This window comes from Bombina bombina, chromosome 2, assembly GCF_027579735.1.
Source record: "Bombina bombina isolate aBomBom1 chromosome 2, aBomBom1.pri, whole genome shotgun sequence".
NCBI lineage: Eukaryota > Metazoa > Chordata > Amphibia > Anura > Bombinatoridae > Bombina > Bombina bombina.
The window spans coordinates 682,658,470-682,675,965 of NC_069500.1; the positions used below are offsets into that span (position 1 = coordinate 682,658,470).

The 17,496-nt window shown below is 42.4% G+C and overlaps 1 protein-coding gene across 1 annotated transcript in view; it reads left to right on the plus strand.

Moving 5' to 3' along the window:
• The window catches only part of FOCAD (focadhesin), a 1,237,844-nt gene that overhangs the window by 641,651 nt on the left and 578,697 nt on the right, over positions 1 to 17,496 (plus strand). The window contains 1 exon segment of the mRNA XM_053702659.1: positions 15,393 to 15,523. Coding sequence (XP_053558634.1) covers positions 15,393 to 15,523 — 131 coding nt within the window.

The window sequence follows — 17,496 nt, forward strand, 5'->3', positions numbered from 1 at the left end:
ATGACGACGCTGATATTAATATTTCTGAAGGGCCCCTAACTCAGTCTGATGGGGCCAGGGAGGTTTTGTCTGAGGGAGAAATTACTGATTCTGGGAACATTTCTCAACAAGCTGAACCTGATGTGATTGCATTTAAATTTAAGTTGGAACATCTCCGCATTCTGCTTAAGGAGGTATTATCCACTCTGGATGATTGTGACAAGTTGGTCATCCCAGAGAAACTATGTAAAATGGACACGTTCCTAGAGGTGCCGGGGCTCCCAGAAGCTTTTCCTATACCCAAGCGGGTGGCGGACATTGTTAATAAAGAATGGGAAAGGCCCGGTATTCCTTTCGTCCCTCCCCCCATATTTAAAAAATTGTTTCCTATGGTCGACCCCAGAAAGGACTTATGGCAGACAGTCCCCAAGGTCGAGGGAGCGGTTTCCACTTTAAACAAACGCACCACTATACCCATAGAGGATAGTTGTGCTTTCAAAGATCCTATGGATAAAAAATTAGAAGGTTTGCTTAAAAAGATGTTTGTTCAGCAGGGTTACCTTCTACAACCAATTTCATGCATTGTCCCTGTCGCTACAGCCGCATGTTTCTGGTTCGATGAGCTGATAAAGGCGGTCGACAGTGATTCTCCTCCTTATGAGGAGATTATGGACAGAATCAATGCTCTCAAATTGGCTAATTCTTTCACCCTAGACGCCACTTTGCAATTGGCTAGGTTAGCGGCTAAGAATTCTGGGTTTGCTATTGTGGCGCGCAGAGCGCTTTGGTTGAAATCTTGGTCGGCTGATGCGTCTTCCAAGAACAAGCTACTTAACATTCCTTTCAAGGGGAAAACGCTGTTTGGCCCTGACTTGAAAGAGATTATCTCGGATATCACTGGGGGTAAGGGCCACGCCCTTCCTCAGGATCGGCCTTTCAAGGCAAAAAATAAACCTAATTTTCGTGCCTTTCGTAGAAACGGACCAGCCCAAAGTGCTACGTCCTCTAAGCAAGAGGGTAATACTTCTCAAGCCAAGCCAGCTTGGAGACCAATGCAAGGCTGGAACAAGGGAAAGCAGGCCAAGAAACCTGCCACTGCTACCAAGACAGCATGAAATGTTGGCCCCCGATCCGGGACCGGATCTGGTGGGGGGCAGACTCTCTCTCTTCGCTCAGGCTTGGGCAAGAGATGTTCTGGATCCTTGGGCGCTAGAAATAGTCTCCCAAGGTTATCTTCTGGAATTCAAGGGACTTCCCCCAAGGGGGAGGTTCCACAGGTCTCAGTTGTCTTCAGACCACATAAAAAGACAGGCATTCTTACATTGTGTAGAAGACCTGTTAAAAATGGGAGTGATTCATCCCGTTCCATTAAGAGAACAAGGGATGGGGTTCTACTCCAATCTGTTTATAGTTCCCAAAAAAGAGGGAACGTTCAGACCAATCTTAGATCTCAAGATCTTAAACAAGTTTCTCAAGGTTCCATCGTTCAAGATGGAAACCATTCGAACTATTCTTCCTTCCATCCAGGAAGGTCAATTCATGACCACGGTGGATTTAAAGGATGCGTATCTACATATTCCTATCCACAAGGAACATCATCGGTTCCTGAGGTTCGCATTCCTGGACAAACATTACCAGTTCGTGGCGCTTCCTTTCGGATTAGCCACTGCTCCAAGGATTTTCACAAAGGTACTAGGGTCCCTTCTAGCTGTGCTAAGACCAAGGGGCATTGCTGTAGTACCTTACTTGGACGACATTCTGATTCAAGCGTCGTCCCTTCCTCAAGCAAAGGCTCACACGGACATTGTCCTGGCCTTTCTCAGATCTCACGGATGGAAAGTGAACGTGGAAAAGAGTTCTCTATCTCCGTCAACAAGGGTTCCCTTCTTGGGAACAATAATAGACTCCTTAGAAATGAGGATTTTTCTGACAGAGGCCAGAAAAACAAAACTTCTAGACTCTTGTCGGATACTTCATTCCGTTCCTCTTCCTTCCATAGCTCAGTGCATGGAAGTGATCGGGTTGATGGTAGCGGCAATGGACATAGTTCCTTTTGCACGCATTCATCTAAGACCATTACAACTGTGCATGCTCAGTCAGTGGAATGGGGACTATACAGACTTGTCTCCGAAGATACAAGTAAATCAGAGGACCAGAGACTCACTCCGTTGGTGGCTGTCCCTGGACAACCTGTCACGAGGGATGACATTCCGCAGACCAGAGTGGGTCATTGTCACGACCGACGCCAGTCTGATGGGCTGGGGCGCGGTCTGGGGATCCCTGAAAGCTCAGGGTCTTTGGTCTCGGGAAGAATCTCTTCTACCGATAAATATTCTGGAACTGAGAGCGATATTCAATGCTCTCAAGGCTTGGCCTCAGCTAGCGAGGGCCAGGTTCATACGGTTTCAATCAGACAACATGACAACTGTTGCGTACATCAACCATCAGGGGGGAACAAGGAGTTCCCTGGCGATGGAAGAAGTGACCAAAATCATTCTATGGGCGGAGTCTCACTCCTGCCACCTGTCTGCTATCCACATCCCAGGAGTGGAAAATTGGGAAGCGGATTTTCTGAGTCGTCAGACATTGCATCCGGGGGAGTGGGAACTCCATCCGGAAATCTTTGCCCAAGTCACTCAGCTGTGGGGCATTCCAGACATGGATCTGATGGCCTCTCGTCAGAACTTCAAAGTTCCTTGCTACGGGTCCAGATCCAGGGATCCCAAGGCGGCTCTAGTGGATGCACTAGTAGCACCTTGGACCTTCAAACTAGCTTATGTGTTCCCGCCGTTTCCTCTCATCCCCAGGCTGGTAGCCAGGATCAATCAGGAGAGGGCGTCGGTGATCTTGATAGCTCCTGCGTGGCCACGCAGGACTTGGTACGCAGATCTGGTGAATATGTCATCGGCTCCTCCTTGGAAGCTACCTTTGAGACGAGACCTTCTTGTTCAGGGTCCGTTCGAACATCCGAATCTGGTTTCACTCCAGCTGACTGCTTGGAGATTGAACGCTTGATCTTATCGAAGCGAGGATTCTCAGATTCTGTTATCGATACTCTTGTTCAGGCCAGAAAGCCTGTAACTAGAAAGATTTACCACAAAATTTGGAAAAAATATATCTGTTGGTGTGAATCTAAAGGATTCCCTTGGGACAAGGTTAAGATTCCTAGGATTCTATCCTTCCTTCAAGAAGGATTGGAAAAAGGATTATCTGCAAGTTCCCTGAAGGGACAGATTTCTGCCTTGTCTGTGTTACTTCACAAAAAGCTGGCCGCTGTGCCAGATGTTCAAGCCTTTGTTCAGGCTCTGGTTAGAATTAAGCCTGTTTACAAACCTTTGACTCCTCCTTGGAGTCTCAATTTAGTTCTTTCAGTTCTTCAGGGGGTTCCGTTTGAACCCTTGCATTCCGTTGATATTAAGTTATTATCTTGGAAAGTTTTGTTTTTAGTTGCAATTTCTTCTGCTAGAAGAGTTTCAGAATTATCTGCTCTGCAGTGTTCTCCTCCTTATCTGGTGTTCCATGCAGATAAGGTGGTTTTACGTACTAAACCTGGTTTTCTTCCAAAAGTTGTTTCTAACAAAAACATTAACCAGGAGATTATCGTACCTTCTCTGTGTCCGAAACCAGTTTCAAAGAAGGAACGTTTGTTGCACAATTTGGATGTTGTTCGCGCTCTAAAATTCTATTTAGATGCTACAAAGGATTTTAGACAAACATCTTCCTTGTTTGTTGTTTATTCCGGTAAAAGGAGAGGTCAAAAAGCAACTTCTACCTCTCTCTCTTTTTGGATTAAAAGCATCATCAGATTGGCTTTCGAGACTGCCGGACGGCAGCCTCCCGAAAGAATCACAGCTCATTCCACTAGGGCTGTGGCTTCCACATGGGCCTTCAAGAACGAGGCTTCTGTTGATCAGATATGTAGGGCAGCGACTTGGTCTTCACTGCACACTTTTACCAAATTTTACAAGTTTGATACTTTTGCTTCTTCTGAGGCTATTTTTGGGAGAAAGGTTTTGCAAGCCGTGGTGCCTTCCATTTAGGTGACCTGATTTGCTCCCTCCCTTCATCCGTGTCCTAAAGCTTTGGTATTGGTTCCCACAAGTAAGGATGACGCCGTGGACCGGACACACCTATGTTGGAGAAAACAGAATTTATGTTTACCTGATAAATTACTTTCTCCAACGGTGTGTCCGGTCCACGGCCCGCCCTGGTTTTTTTAATCAGGTCTGATAATTTATTTTCTTTAACTACAGTCACCACGGTACCATATGGTTTCTCCTATGCAAATATTCCTCCTTGACGTCGGTCGAATGACTGGGGTAGGCGGAGCCTAGGAGGGATCATGTGACCAGCTTTGCTGGGCTCTTTGCCATTTCCTGTTGGGGAAGAGAATATCCCACAAGTAAGGATGACGCCGTGGACCGGACACACCGTTGGAGAAAGTAATTTATCAGGTAAACATAAATTCTGTTTTAGTGTTTCAAAAAGCAAAGTTAATACAAGTTGCTTAAAATATATTAATGAATTTGATCGCATAGATTGAGGAGCAGGTTCTGCAAACATACTAGTCGACAAAAGGAGTAATTGACCATTTTAAAGAAGAGGTAAAACTATTAGGTAATGTCAGGGCTAGTTGTAGGAGATGACTGCTTAGGAACTATATAGAGCAATTCTATAGCTGATGGATAACCATAAGGTATCTTATATGGGAGAGGTGACTAGAGGCTCTTAGATCAGGGGCTTGTGTACTTCAGAAGGAGAAAAATATATTCCAGCGATACAGAATATCATGTCAAACTCTCAATATACCATTAATTGAACCTAGTGCACGTGCTGCACCTAGCACACATAGCACACGCAGCACCTAGCACATACAGCACCCAGCACACACAGCACCCAGCACACACAGTACCCAGCACATACAGTACCCAGCACATACAGTACCCAGCACATACAGTACCCAGCACATACAGTACCCAGCACATACAGTACCCAGCACATACAGTACCCAGCACATACAGTACCCAGCGCATACAGTACCTAGCGCATATAGTACCTAGCACACATAGTACCTAGCACACATAGGGGGGTAGTTATCAACGTGTCAACTTTCCTGCCTTCGCCGGCCCAATACGCCCGCCTAAGCTCGCCTACCTTCGCCGCCGCGGACCTGAAAAAATACGCCTAAGTTATCAAATAAAGCTGTCAAAAAGCCGCGGGGCGATGAGCAGCGGACTGTGAGAGTTATCACTCATCCGATCTCGCTGCTCTTCGGCTGTTTGACAGCTTTCTTGCTAGCCTGTCACTAAGCACTCACATTAAACTACACTGTTCTACCCCCTATACCGGCGCCCCCGGAGCCCCCCGCAACTAAATATAGCTACTAACCCCTAAACCGCCGCTCCTAGACCCTGCCGCAAGTCTTATAAATGTATTAACCCCTAAACCGCCGCTGCCGGACACCGCTGCCACCTACATTATACCTAGTAACCCCTATCCTGCCCCCCCTATACCGTCGCCCTCTATAATAAAGTTATTAACCCCTATCCTGCTGATCCCGCACCTCGCCGCAAATAAATAGTTTAACCCCTAAACCGCCGCTCCCTGAACCCGCCGCAACCTATATTAAATTTATTAACCCCTATCCTGCCCCCCTACACCGTTGCCACCTATAATAAATTTATTAACCCCTATCCTGCCCCCCACTACACCGCCGCCACTGTAATAAAATTATTAACCCCTAAACCTAAGTCTAACACTAACCCTAACACCCCCCTAACTTAAATATTAATTAAATAAATCTAAATAATATTTCTATTATTAACTAAGTTAATCATATTTAAAACTAAATACTTACCTATAAAATAAACCCTAATATAGCTACAATATAAATAATAATTATATTGTAGCTATGTTAGGATTTATTTTTATTTTACAGGCACCTTTCAATTTATTTTAACTAGGTACAATAGCTATTAAATAGTTATTAACTATTTAATAGCTTACCTAGCTAAAATAAAGAGAAATGTACCTGTAAAATAAAAACTAACCTAAGTTACAGTTACACCTAACACTACACTATACTTTAATAAATTATTCCTATTTAAAACTAAATACTTACCTGTAAAATAAACTCTAAGATAGCTACAATATAATTAATAATTACATTATAGCTATTTTAGGATTTATATTTATTTTACAGGTAACTTTGTATTTATTTTAGCTAGTTAGAATAGTTATTAAATAGTTATTAACTATTTAATAACTACCTAGCTAAAAGAAATACAAAATTACCTGTAAAATAAATCCTAACCTAAGTTACAATTAAACCTAACACTACACTATCATTAAATAAATTACCTACAAATAACTACAATTAAATACAATTACATAAACTAACTAAAGTACAAAAAAATAAAAAAAGCTAAGTTACAAAAAATCTTTTGCCTGTAAAAGAAAAATACAACCCCCCCCAACATTAAAACCCACCACCCACATACCCCTAATCTAACCCAAACCCCCCTTAAAATAACCTAACACTAATCCCCTGAAGATCATCCTACCTTTAGTTGTCTTCACTCAGCCGAGCCACCGATGGAACTGAAGAGGACATCCGGACCGGCAGCAGTGATCATCCAAGGGGCGCTGAAGAAATCTTCCATCCGATGAAGTGATCCTCCAAGCGGTGCTGAAGAAATCTTCCATCCGGGCGAGGTCATCTTCCAAGAGGCGCTGAAGAAGTCTTCTATCCGGGCGAGGTCATCTTCGAAGCCGGGTCTTGAATCTTCATCCCGCCGACGCGGAACATCCTTCTTTCCCGACGGACTACCGACGAATGAAGGCTCCTTTAAGGGACGTCATCCAAGATGGCGTCCCTTCAATTCCGATTGGCTGATAGGGTTCTATCAGCCAATCGGAATTAAGGTAGGAAAAATCTGATTGGCTGATGGAATCAGCCAATCAGATTGAGCTCGCATTCTATTGGCTGATTGGATCAGCCAATCGGATTGAACTTGAATCTGATTGGCTGATTCCATCAGCCAATCAGATTTTTCCTACCTTAATTCCGATTGGCTGATAGAATCCTATCAACCAATCGGAATTGAAAGGACGCCATCTTGGATGACGTCCCTTAAAGGAGCCTTCATTCGTCGGTAGTCCGTCGAGAAAGAAGGATGTTCCGCGTCGGCGGGATGAAGATTCAAGACCCGGCTTCGAAGATGACCTCGCCCGGATAGAAGACTTCTTCAGCGCCTCTTGGAAGATGACCTCGCCCGGATGGAAGATTTCTTCAGCGCCGCTTGGAGGATCACTTCATCGGATGGAAGATTTCTTCAGCGCCCCTTGGATGATCACTTCTGCCGGTCCGGATGTCCTCTTCAGTTCCATCGGTGGCTCGGCTGAGTGAAGACAACTAAAGGTAGGATGATCTTCAGGGGATTAGTGTTAGGTTATTTTAAGGGGGGTTTGGGTTAGATTAGGGTTATGTGGGTGGTGGGTTTTAATGTTGGGGGGGGGGGGTTGTATTTTTCTTTTACAGGCAAAAGAGCTGAACTCTTTGGGGCATGCCCCCACAAAAGTCCCTTTTAAGGGCTGGTAAGGTAAAAGAGCTTTGAACTTTTTTAATGTAGAATAGGGTAGGGCATTTTTTTATTTTGGGGGGGGTTGTTATTTTATTAGGGGGCTTAGATTAGGTGTAAGTAGCTTAAAATTGTTATAATATTTTTTTAAATGTTTGTAACTTATTTTTTTTATTTTTTGTAACTTAGCTTTTTTTATTTTTTGTACTTTAGTTAGTTTATGTAATTGTATTTAATTGTAGTTATTTGTAGGTAGTTTATTTAATTTATTTAACGATAGTGTAGTGTTAGGTTTAATTGTAACTTAGGTTAGGATTTATTTTACAGGTAATTTTGTATTTCTTTTAGCTAGGTAGTTATTAAATAGTTAATAACTATTTAATAACTATTCTAACTAGCTAAAATAAATACAAAGTTACCTGTAAAATAAATATAAATCCTAAGATAGCTACAATATAATTATTATTTATATTGTAGCTATCTTAGGGTTTATTTTACAGGTAAGCATTTAGTTTTAAATAGGAATAATTTATTTAAGTGTAGTGTAGTGTTAGGTGTAATTGTAACTTAGGTTAGTTTTTATTTTACAGGTAAATTTCTCTTTATTTTAGCTAGGTAAGCTATTAAATAGTTAATAACTATTTATTAGCTATTGTACCTAGTTAAAATAATTTGAAAGGTGCCTGTAAAATAAAAATAAATCCTAAGATAGCTACAATATAATTATTATTTATATTGTAGCTATCTTAGGGTTTATTTTACAGGTAAGTATTTAGTTTTAAATAGGAATAATTTATTTAAGTGTAGTGTAGTGTTAGGTGTAATTGTAACTTAGGTTAGTTTTTATTTTACAGGTAAATTTCTCTTTATTTTAGCTAGGTAAGCTATTAAATAGTTAATAACTATTTAATAGCTATTGTACCTTGTTAAAATAAATTGAAAGGTACCTGTAAAATAAAAATAAATCCTAAGATAGCTACAATATAATTATTATTTATATTGTAGCTATATTAGGGTTTATTTTATAGATAAGTATTTAGTTTTAAATAGGATTAACTTAGTTAATAATAGAAATATTATTTAGATTTATTTAATTAATATTTAAGTTAGGGGGGTGTTAGTGTTAGACTTAGGTTTAGGGGTTAATAATTGTATTACAGTGGCGGCAGTGTAGTGGGGGGCAGGATAGGGGTTAATAAATCTATTATAGGTGGCGACGGTGTAGGGGGGGCAGGATAGGGGTTAATAAATTTAATATAGGTTGCGGCAGGGTCAGGGAGCGGCGGTTTAGGGGTTAATACACTTATTATAGTTGCGGCAGGGTCAGGGAGTGGCGGTTTAGGGGTTAATAGGTATAGAGTAGCTTGCGGTGGGCTCCGGGAGCAGCGGTTTAGGGGGTAATACATTTATTTAGTTGCGGCGGTGTAGGGGGGACAGATTAGTGGTGTTTAGACTCGGGGTACATGTTAGGGTGTTAGGTGTAGACAGCTCCCATAGTAATCAATGGGATGTCTGTCAGCAGCGAACTTGTACTTTCACTATGGTCAAACTCCGATTGATTCCTATGGGATCCGCCGCCTCCAGGGCGGCGGTTTGAAAACCAGGTATGCTGGGCTGTAAAAGTGCAGAGCGTACCTGCTAGTTTTTTGATAACTAGCAAAAGTAGTCAGATTGTGCCGTACTTGTGTGCGGAACATCTGGAGTGACGTAAGAATCGATCTGTGTCGGACGGAGTCCGGCGGATCGAAGTTTACGTCACAAAATTCTACTTTTGCCGGTCTGTAGCCTTTGATAACTAAGGCGAATCAGCCTCGCCACAAATACGCTGCGGAATTCCAGCGTATTTGAGGTTGACGGCTTGATAACTAGCCCCCATAGTGCCTAGCACAAATAGTACCTAGCACACATAATACCTAGCACATGCAATACCTAGCACACATAGTACCTAGCACATACAATACCTAGCACACACAGTACCTAGCACATACAGTACCTAGCACATACAATACCTAGCACACATAGTACCTAGCACATGCAATACCTAGCACACATAGTTCCTAGCACATACAACACCTAGCACACATAGTACCTAGCACATACAGTGCCTAGCACATACAATACCTAGCACCAATAGCACCTAGCACACACAATACCCAGCACACACAATACCTAGCACACACAATACCCAGCACACACAATACCCAGCACACACAATACCCAGCACACACAATACCCAGCACACACAATACCCAGCACACACAATACCCAGCACACACAATACCCAGCACACACAATACCCAGCACACACAATACCCAGCACACACAATACCCAGCACACACAACACCCAACACATATAGTACCTAGCACATACAGTACCTAGCACACATAGTACCCAGCACATGCAATACCTAGCACACATAGTACCTAGCAGACATAGTACCTAGCACATACAGTACCTAGCACACACAGCACCCAGCACACACAGCACCCAGCACACACAGCACCCAGCACACACAGCACCCAGCACACACAACACCCAGCACACACAATACCTAGCACACATAGTACCTAGCACATACAGTACCTAGCACATACAGTACCTAGCACACATAGTACCCAACACATGCAATACCTAGCACACATAGTACCTAGCACACATAGTACCCAGCACATGCAATACCTAGCACACATAGTACCTAGCACACATAGTACCTAGCACATACAATACCTAGCACACACAATACCCAGTACACCCAGCACACCCAGCACCCAGCACACACAACACCCAGCACACACAATACCTAGCACACACAGTACCTAGCACATACAGTACCTAGCACATACAGTACCTAGCACACATAGTACCCAGCACATGCAATACCTAGCACACATAGTACCTAGCACACATAGTACCTAGCACATACAATACCTAGCATACATAGTACCTAGCACACATAGTACCTAGCACATACAATACCTAGCACATACAATACCTTGCACATACAATACCTAGCATACATAGTACCTAGCACACATAGTACCATAGCACATGCAATACCTAGCACACATAGTACCTAGCACATACAATACTTAGCACACATAGTACCTAGCACACATAGTACCTAGCACATACAATACCTAGCACACATAGTACCTAGCACATACAGTACCTAGCACATACAATACCTATCACACGTAGTACCTATCACACGTAGTACCTATCACACGTAGTACCTATCACAAACAGTACCTAGCACAAACAGTACCTAGCACAAACAGTACCTAGCACAAACAGTACCTAGCACAAACAGTACCTAGCACAAACAGTACCTAGCACAAACAGTACCTAGCACAAACAGTACCTAGCACAAACAGTACCTAGCACAAACAGTACCTAGCACAAACAGTACCTAGCACAAACAGTACCTAGCACAAACAGTACCTAGCACAAACAGTACCTAGCACAAACAGTACCTAGCACAAACAGTACCTAGCACAAACAGTACCTAGCACAAACAGTACCTAGCACAAACAGTACCTAGCACAAACAGTACCTAGCACAAACAGTACCTAGCACAAACAGTACCTAGCACAAACAGTACCTAGCACAAACAGTACCTAGCACAAACAGTACCTAGCACAAACAGTACCTAGCACAAACAGTACCTAGCACAAACAGTACCTAGCACAAACAGTACCTAGCACAAACAGTACCTAGCACAAACAGTACCTAGCACAAACAGTACCTAGCACAAACAGTACCTAGCACAAACAGTACCTAGCACAAACAGTACCTAGCACAAACAGTACCTAGCACATGCAATACCAAGCACACATAGTACCTAGCACACACAGTACCTAGCACACGCAGTACCTAGCACACGCAATACCTAGCACACGCAATACCTAGCACACGCAATACCTAGCACACACAGTATCTAGCAAACGCAGCACCTAGCACATGCAGCACCTAGCACCCGTAGTTCCTAGAACACACTGAACCTAGCCCAAACAGTACCTAGCACCCACTGAACCTAACACAAACAATGCCTAGCACCCACTGAACCCAGCACACACAGTACCAATAGTATAATCCATAATTTTTTTGCACATTTTGTTGCTGTTAATTTCCCATCTATACTTGGCTTTGTTTGAAATTTGTTTGGGAGACTGCCATTCTCCAAGTCCTCTGGTACCAGGAAATCTATTCCAGATCATTACAGTTAGGCAATGACAAAACAAACATTGAATGTAAGGTGGGCTCTAGCCGCCTTATAACAAAGGCTAATTCCATGGTGTGGGTATTAAAACTTTTCCCCCAGCGAAATATCAGGAATAAACATGAATCAGCTTAAATTGCTATATCAACCAACAGCTAGATAAACATTCAGAGATTCTATGAAGTAAAAAGTAAACACTAATAAAGTATTAAGGGGTGTAGCAGTACCCTGAAGGGAACACTACAATTACCCCACGTCAGTTTTTAGCAGAGGGCAGAGGTTCCCACATATGTCCAGTCGCGACATGACTGTGCAGTGATGTACACTAAAAAACATCAAGCCGAGTAGGGGAAGGAGAGCTGTGCCTGTAAGTCCTCTGGGGTTGGTAGTTCTTTAACTTCTTTTAAATATGGAGGTAATAATATTCATGACGGTATTGTGTACCTCGGTCCCCAGCTGGACGACATTGCTTACAGTAGCACTCTCCTCACATTTTCTACGCCCCCAAAATCAAACATTGGGCATTTCCAGCATTTATAATAATTGTGAAGTCCCAGAGAGTCTAGGAGAGATATCTTGCATTTAAACTGTGCTGTCAGTAGGGATGAGGGCTTGCATTCCATGTAGGAAAGAGACAAACAAGTGAGACTCTACTCCACGTGGTAATATGGAGAGCGTGTGCAGTATGGGTGCTGCGCCTCAAGCAGCGTTTATCTAGTGCAGGAGCTGTGTCTCCGTGTGTGCTGGTTAGGCTTACCCTATTCCTGAGATGGGTCTCTCTGCCAAGGATGATCTGGTCTGACCTTCACTCCAAGTTATGGTCTCCAAATGGCCTAGGCGTGCTCAGCTGACGTTGCTTTGTGCGGTGCCGGCAGATGGAGAAAGCGACTCCCTCAAAACAGGCAGACTCTGTGGCTCACCCGGGAGACAATGGCTGTGGTTCGGTCAATCATTGTAAGGGCGCTTCTAGTTTGCATGCGGCCCTGTAGGCTTGTTGTGAGGTCCCAAAATAGTTCTGCCCTAGGCCGGATGTGGCCTCGTAGTATCAGCAGCATAATTACGGAGCAACGGTAGTCTGAGGCTAAGGTTATAATTGAGGCCTAGATGCTAGGCTTAGAGTAATCCCCTGGCCTTGTAGGCGGCTACTTATGAGCCGCAATTGAGTCTTTTGGCTCTCTGATGTGATTCCTCTCTGTCGGTGTGCCCGACACGGGCGTTAACTGACTAGGCCTCCAATCCTAACCCGGTTGTTCTTAGCCATCTGATTGTGGATGCTGCTGCGTATGTGCCGCGTTTAGAGCCTTAGCCTCTCCGGTGCAGTTTCCCTCTGGCAGGGCCTACTGTAGTGAAGGCCACAAAAGCCTCGATGTTTCATGAGGCCGGATGGTGGTCTGCAAATGCACCTGTTGCGGGCATATGCTTGAGGGGCCTCTAATCATAACCGGAATGGTCCTCAGTGCATTGGGCACAAAGTTGGGCAGATCAGATTAACATAGCCTAAGATAAAAGGTTTATAGCAGGGTTTATCGCAGGAGCTCTGCACAAACACGTCTGCCCTGTTCAGGTGCTAAATCCGCCCCCTTCAATTTACTTTTATCACCAATTTTGCTTTGTTCTCTTGGTATTCTGAGTTGAAAGCTAAACCAAGGAGGTTCATGTGCTAATTTCTAAGCCCTTGAAGGCCGCCTCTTCTGTCAGGGCATTTTGACAGCTTTTCACCACTAGAGGGTGTTAGTTCATGTGTGTCATATAGATAACATTGTGCTCATGCACGCGGAGTTCAGGTGAGCCAGCTCTGATTGGCTAAAATGGATGTCTGTCAAAAGAACTGAATTAAGGGGGCAGTTTGCAGAGGCTTAGATACAAGGTTATCACAGAGGTAAAAAGTGTATTTATATAATGGTGTTGGTTGTGCAAAACTGGGGAAAAGGTAATAAAGGGATTATCTATCTTTTTAAACAATAAAAATTCTGGTGTAGGCTGCCCCATAAAGTATTAGATCCCAGGAGTAAGGACTCATGGACTCTCACCACCTTATTAAAGAAAATATAATTTATGTTTATCTGATGATAAATTAATTTATTTCATGGTGGTGAGAGTCCACAAGACCCGCCCTATTATATTTTTTCTATAAGCCGGAAGTTTTAGCATGCACCTCTTTTACCCTGCTTTGTCCTTTTCTACTTCTTTATTATTTTCCTTTTCTCAGCTATATGTTAGACTGGTATAACTGCTGCTGTAGAGTTCTAAATGCAAGTGCATGTTCCTAAATGTACCTGGGTAACTCTTCAACAAAGGACTCCAAGAGAAGTAATAGATCATTGAAAAACATTGTTAAAAAATGTGTTTTATGTTTTTTTTAAATGACATGCTCTGTCTGAATCATGAAAGTTAAACACCTCATGTTTTCTTGTCAGACTGTCAGATGTTTATTCTTTTTTTAGTCAGTTTTAATCCCATGCTTCCATAGCAAACCTACCTACAGACATTTTTATCACTTTTGACAACACATATACCCCTCAGTTATGAGACTATAACATACCTCCCAACATTTGTGACTAGGTCCTAGGGCTTGTGGGGGTTGCCAACATTCTGTGGGCGGGATCGTGTCAGAAGTGGGTGGGGCTACATGTGGATAGATGACATTTATTATAGTTGTGTCTGGTTGGTCTCTGGGCGTGTCTGGTCAGTTTGCGGGCATATCTGGATGGTCTATGTGCGGGTCTAAAGGAGATTATGCAAATTGGGATATATGGCTGTCTCAGAGGGACAGCAGGACAGAGCTCAGAATAAGGGACAATCCCTCTCAAATAGGGACAGTTTGGAGGTGGAGGTCTGCTGTATTCCTAAAGGAATTAAAGGGACATGAAACCCAAAAATGTTCTTTCATGATTTAGGTAGAACATACAATTTTTAACAACTTTCCAGTTTACTTGTATTATTAAACATGCCTCTTTCTCTTGGTATCATTTTTTTGAAGGAGCAGCAATGCACTACTGGTTTCTAACCAAACAAATAGCTGAGCCAATGACAATAGGTATATATATGCAGCCACCAATCAGCAGCTAGAACCTAGGTTATTTGCTGAAAGGTTTATCTAGAAAAGTTCAGGAGCAGCAAGGAAAACAAGAGAATGAATCAAATTAAATAATAGAAGTAAATTGGAAAGTTGTTTAAAATTGTATTCTCTATCTAAATCATGAAAGAACATTTTTGGGTTTCATGTCCTCTTAAGCATATAAACAGAGAAAACAGAATGCTTGTTATGTCTCAATGTAAATAAAGATGATTTTTCCCCCTAGGTACTATTTAAATACTTTTTAACTATAATCATGATAAATACAGTCTGTAATACATAAAATGTTTTTGACTTGAACATATCAGCTTGGTCTCTAATAGCTTCCTGTAAACAGTGCCAATAAATCCTTTATATTTCTAGGAGACTATTTTTTAACATCAATCTTTCATGCAAATATTAAATTTTAAGGGTAAAAATGCAAGTTCAGAATTTCCTTCTTGCATAAAATGTAATGAAAAGGATACTATTAGGTTCAGCTATATAATTCCTATAGATATAAGCTGATGCAATGGCTTTTTTTTATCTTTAAACAGGATCGAGTTTATCCAGAGCTGCAGAAGTTGATAGCTCTGTCTGATGTGTTTTGTGTGTCCACTGGGAAAGACACACAGTGGGAGAAAACTGTAGGAAAGGCAGCAACTATAAGAGACATCTGCCGGCAGAGGTGAGGTGACATAAACAGATAAACTGTTGCCGTCCTGAAAATGCTGTTAAGAGCAAATGCAGCTTCCAACTTGAAATGATCACAGCAGTGGTGACAGGAAGATTTTAGATCATATATACAGCACATAATCTACACAGCACTTTTAGTTTTTCAGTTAAATAAAGGGATAAATGATCAGTTTATTATTTCTGAAGTCATACTTCTTTTGTTCATGGCGGTTTATTAAATCAGGCTAGTTATTTTTATAGATTATGGGCTAGATTATAAGTGGAGCGCTAATTTATCGCTTGCCGTAAACGGGAAAATTTGCTCGTTTACAGGCACGCTATAAATAACCAGACATATCTCAGTCATAACTGCATCCCCAGCCAGTGCGACATCCACCAAGTTACTCAGATAAGCAGAAGACTCACTGGTTGATCTAACTTCCACACTGGAAGCCCGTATCTGTTGGGAAGTGGAAAGTTCCAACACCTGCATAGTTCCTCATTGCATGCCTCTGCAGCTTGCTCCCTTCCAATAGAACACCAGACTGACATAGCATCCTCCACTGCCCTCACTGGCTGTGAGAATATCACTAAAGCTTTGTTCAGCTCCTGCTCAAGCTTGCAGAAGTGGTGCTGGAAAAGTTGACACATCTGTCTAACACTGCATTATGACGTCCGTCTCAATAGAATTCCACAGAGGATAGATTATCAAGTTAAAACAGCATCCACCAAATTGCTGATTATAGGAATAATATAGTTCATGTAGTGTTGCAAGTTAGCTCTGCTCAGGGGTAGCATCAGTAAAGACACCACAGGGGAGGGTTAAAATGAGGACTGCGTCACTCTGACACTCTTTGCCACTAAGTCCTGAAGAACTGATGCAGGGGCTATAATAAATATTCAATCTTGCTCAGCAAAATATAGAGAAACACAATTTGCTTAGATTCGGTATAGATGTCTTGAGATTCCAGCAGATTAACTTGAGTATTTTGTCAGCTCTCAGTGGCGCCGATGTTCAAAGATTCTCCAGTTTGAGAAAGATTATAGTGCAGAATTCACAGCGGCTGAATTCTTTAAGAAAAAGGGCAGAAGCTGGATTTCCCAGAGAGACGAGACCTGCCTCCCATTAAGCTCTCTGCTTGAATATTATCTAAAATTATCCTCCAGCCCTACTAGATCTTTCACAAGCTTCTAGACAGGGACATTTTGCTATTCTTCTCTAAGGGTCATTCCCTGCATTACTGTATGTAAAGAGAAATAATTTTAAATAACATTTCAATTCTATTATCAGGAGTAACAGTGCACTGCTGGGAGCTAGTTGATCACCTTATGCTGTCCCTTTAAAATTGCATGCTTCATCTGTAGCATGAACATTTAATTTTGACTTTCATGTACCTCTAAAGGTTGGAATATTTCTTTCCATAAGGCAGGGAGAGTCCACTACTTCATTTCTTACTGTTGGTAAATACAACACCTGGCCACCAGGAGGAGGCAAAGACACCCCAGTCAAAGGCTTAAATATCCATCCCCTTCCCCCATTACCCCAGTCATTCTTTGCCTTTCGTCACTAGAGGAGGATGGCAGAGAAGTGTCAGAAGATTCGGATAGTCCTTAAATGGGTATGTTCCCTTCAAGAAAAGACTGGAGTTTTAAGTATTCATATAAACCTCTGAGTGAGAGTATTGATGAATGTTACAGTCTAGAGAGCAATCCAGACCATCTATCTAACAGCTCCTAAGCAATCGGTGTTAATGAGTTACACTGCTTGCCTTTTTACACTCAGGTCCCTGTCAGAACACTGTGGCAAGGCTGTCACAATTGAGAGGCTGTATCTGTTCCACAGCATAGATCCTGGAGGGTAAGTCCACTTTATTTTACTATTTAGCAGGGACTCTTATTATTAGGGTCACAGTGTGACTCCTCGTAACCTCAATAGGATCAAGGGTTAATATCTCCTTTAATTCAGAGATTAATTCAGAGATTAAT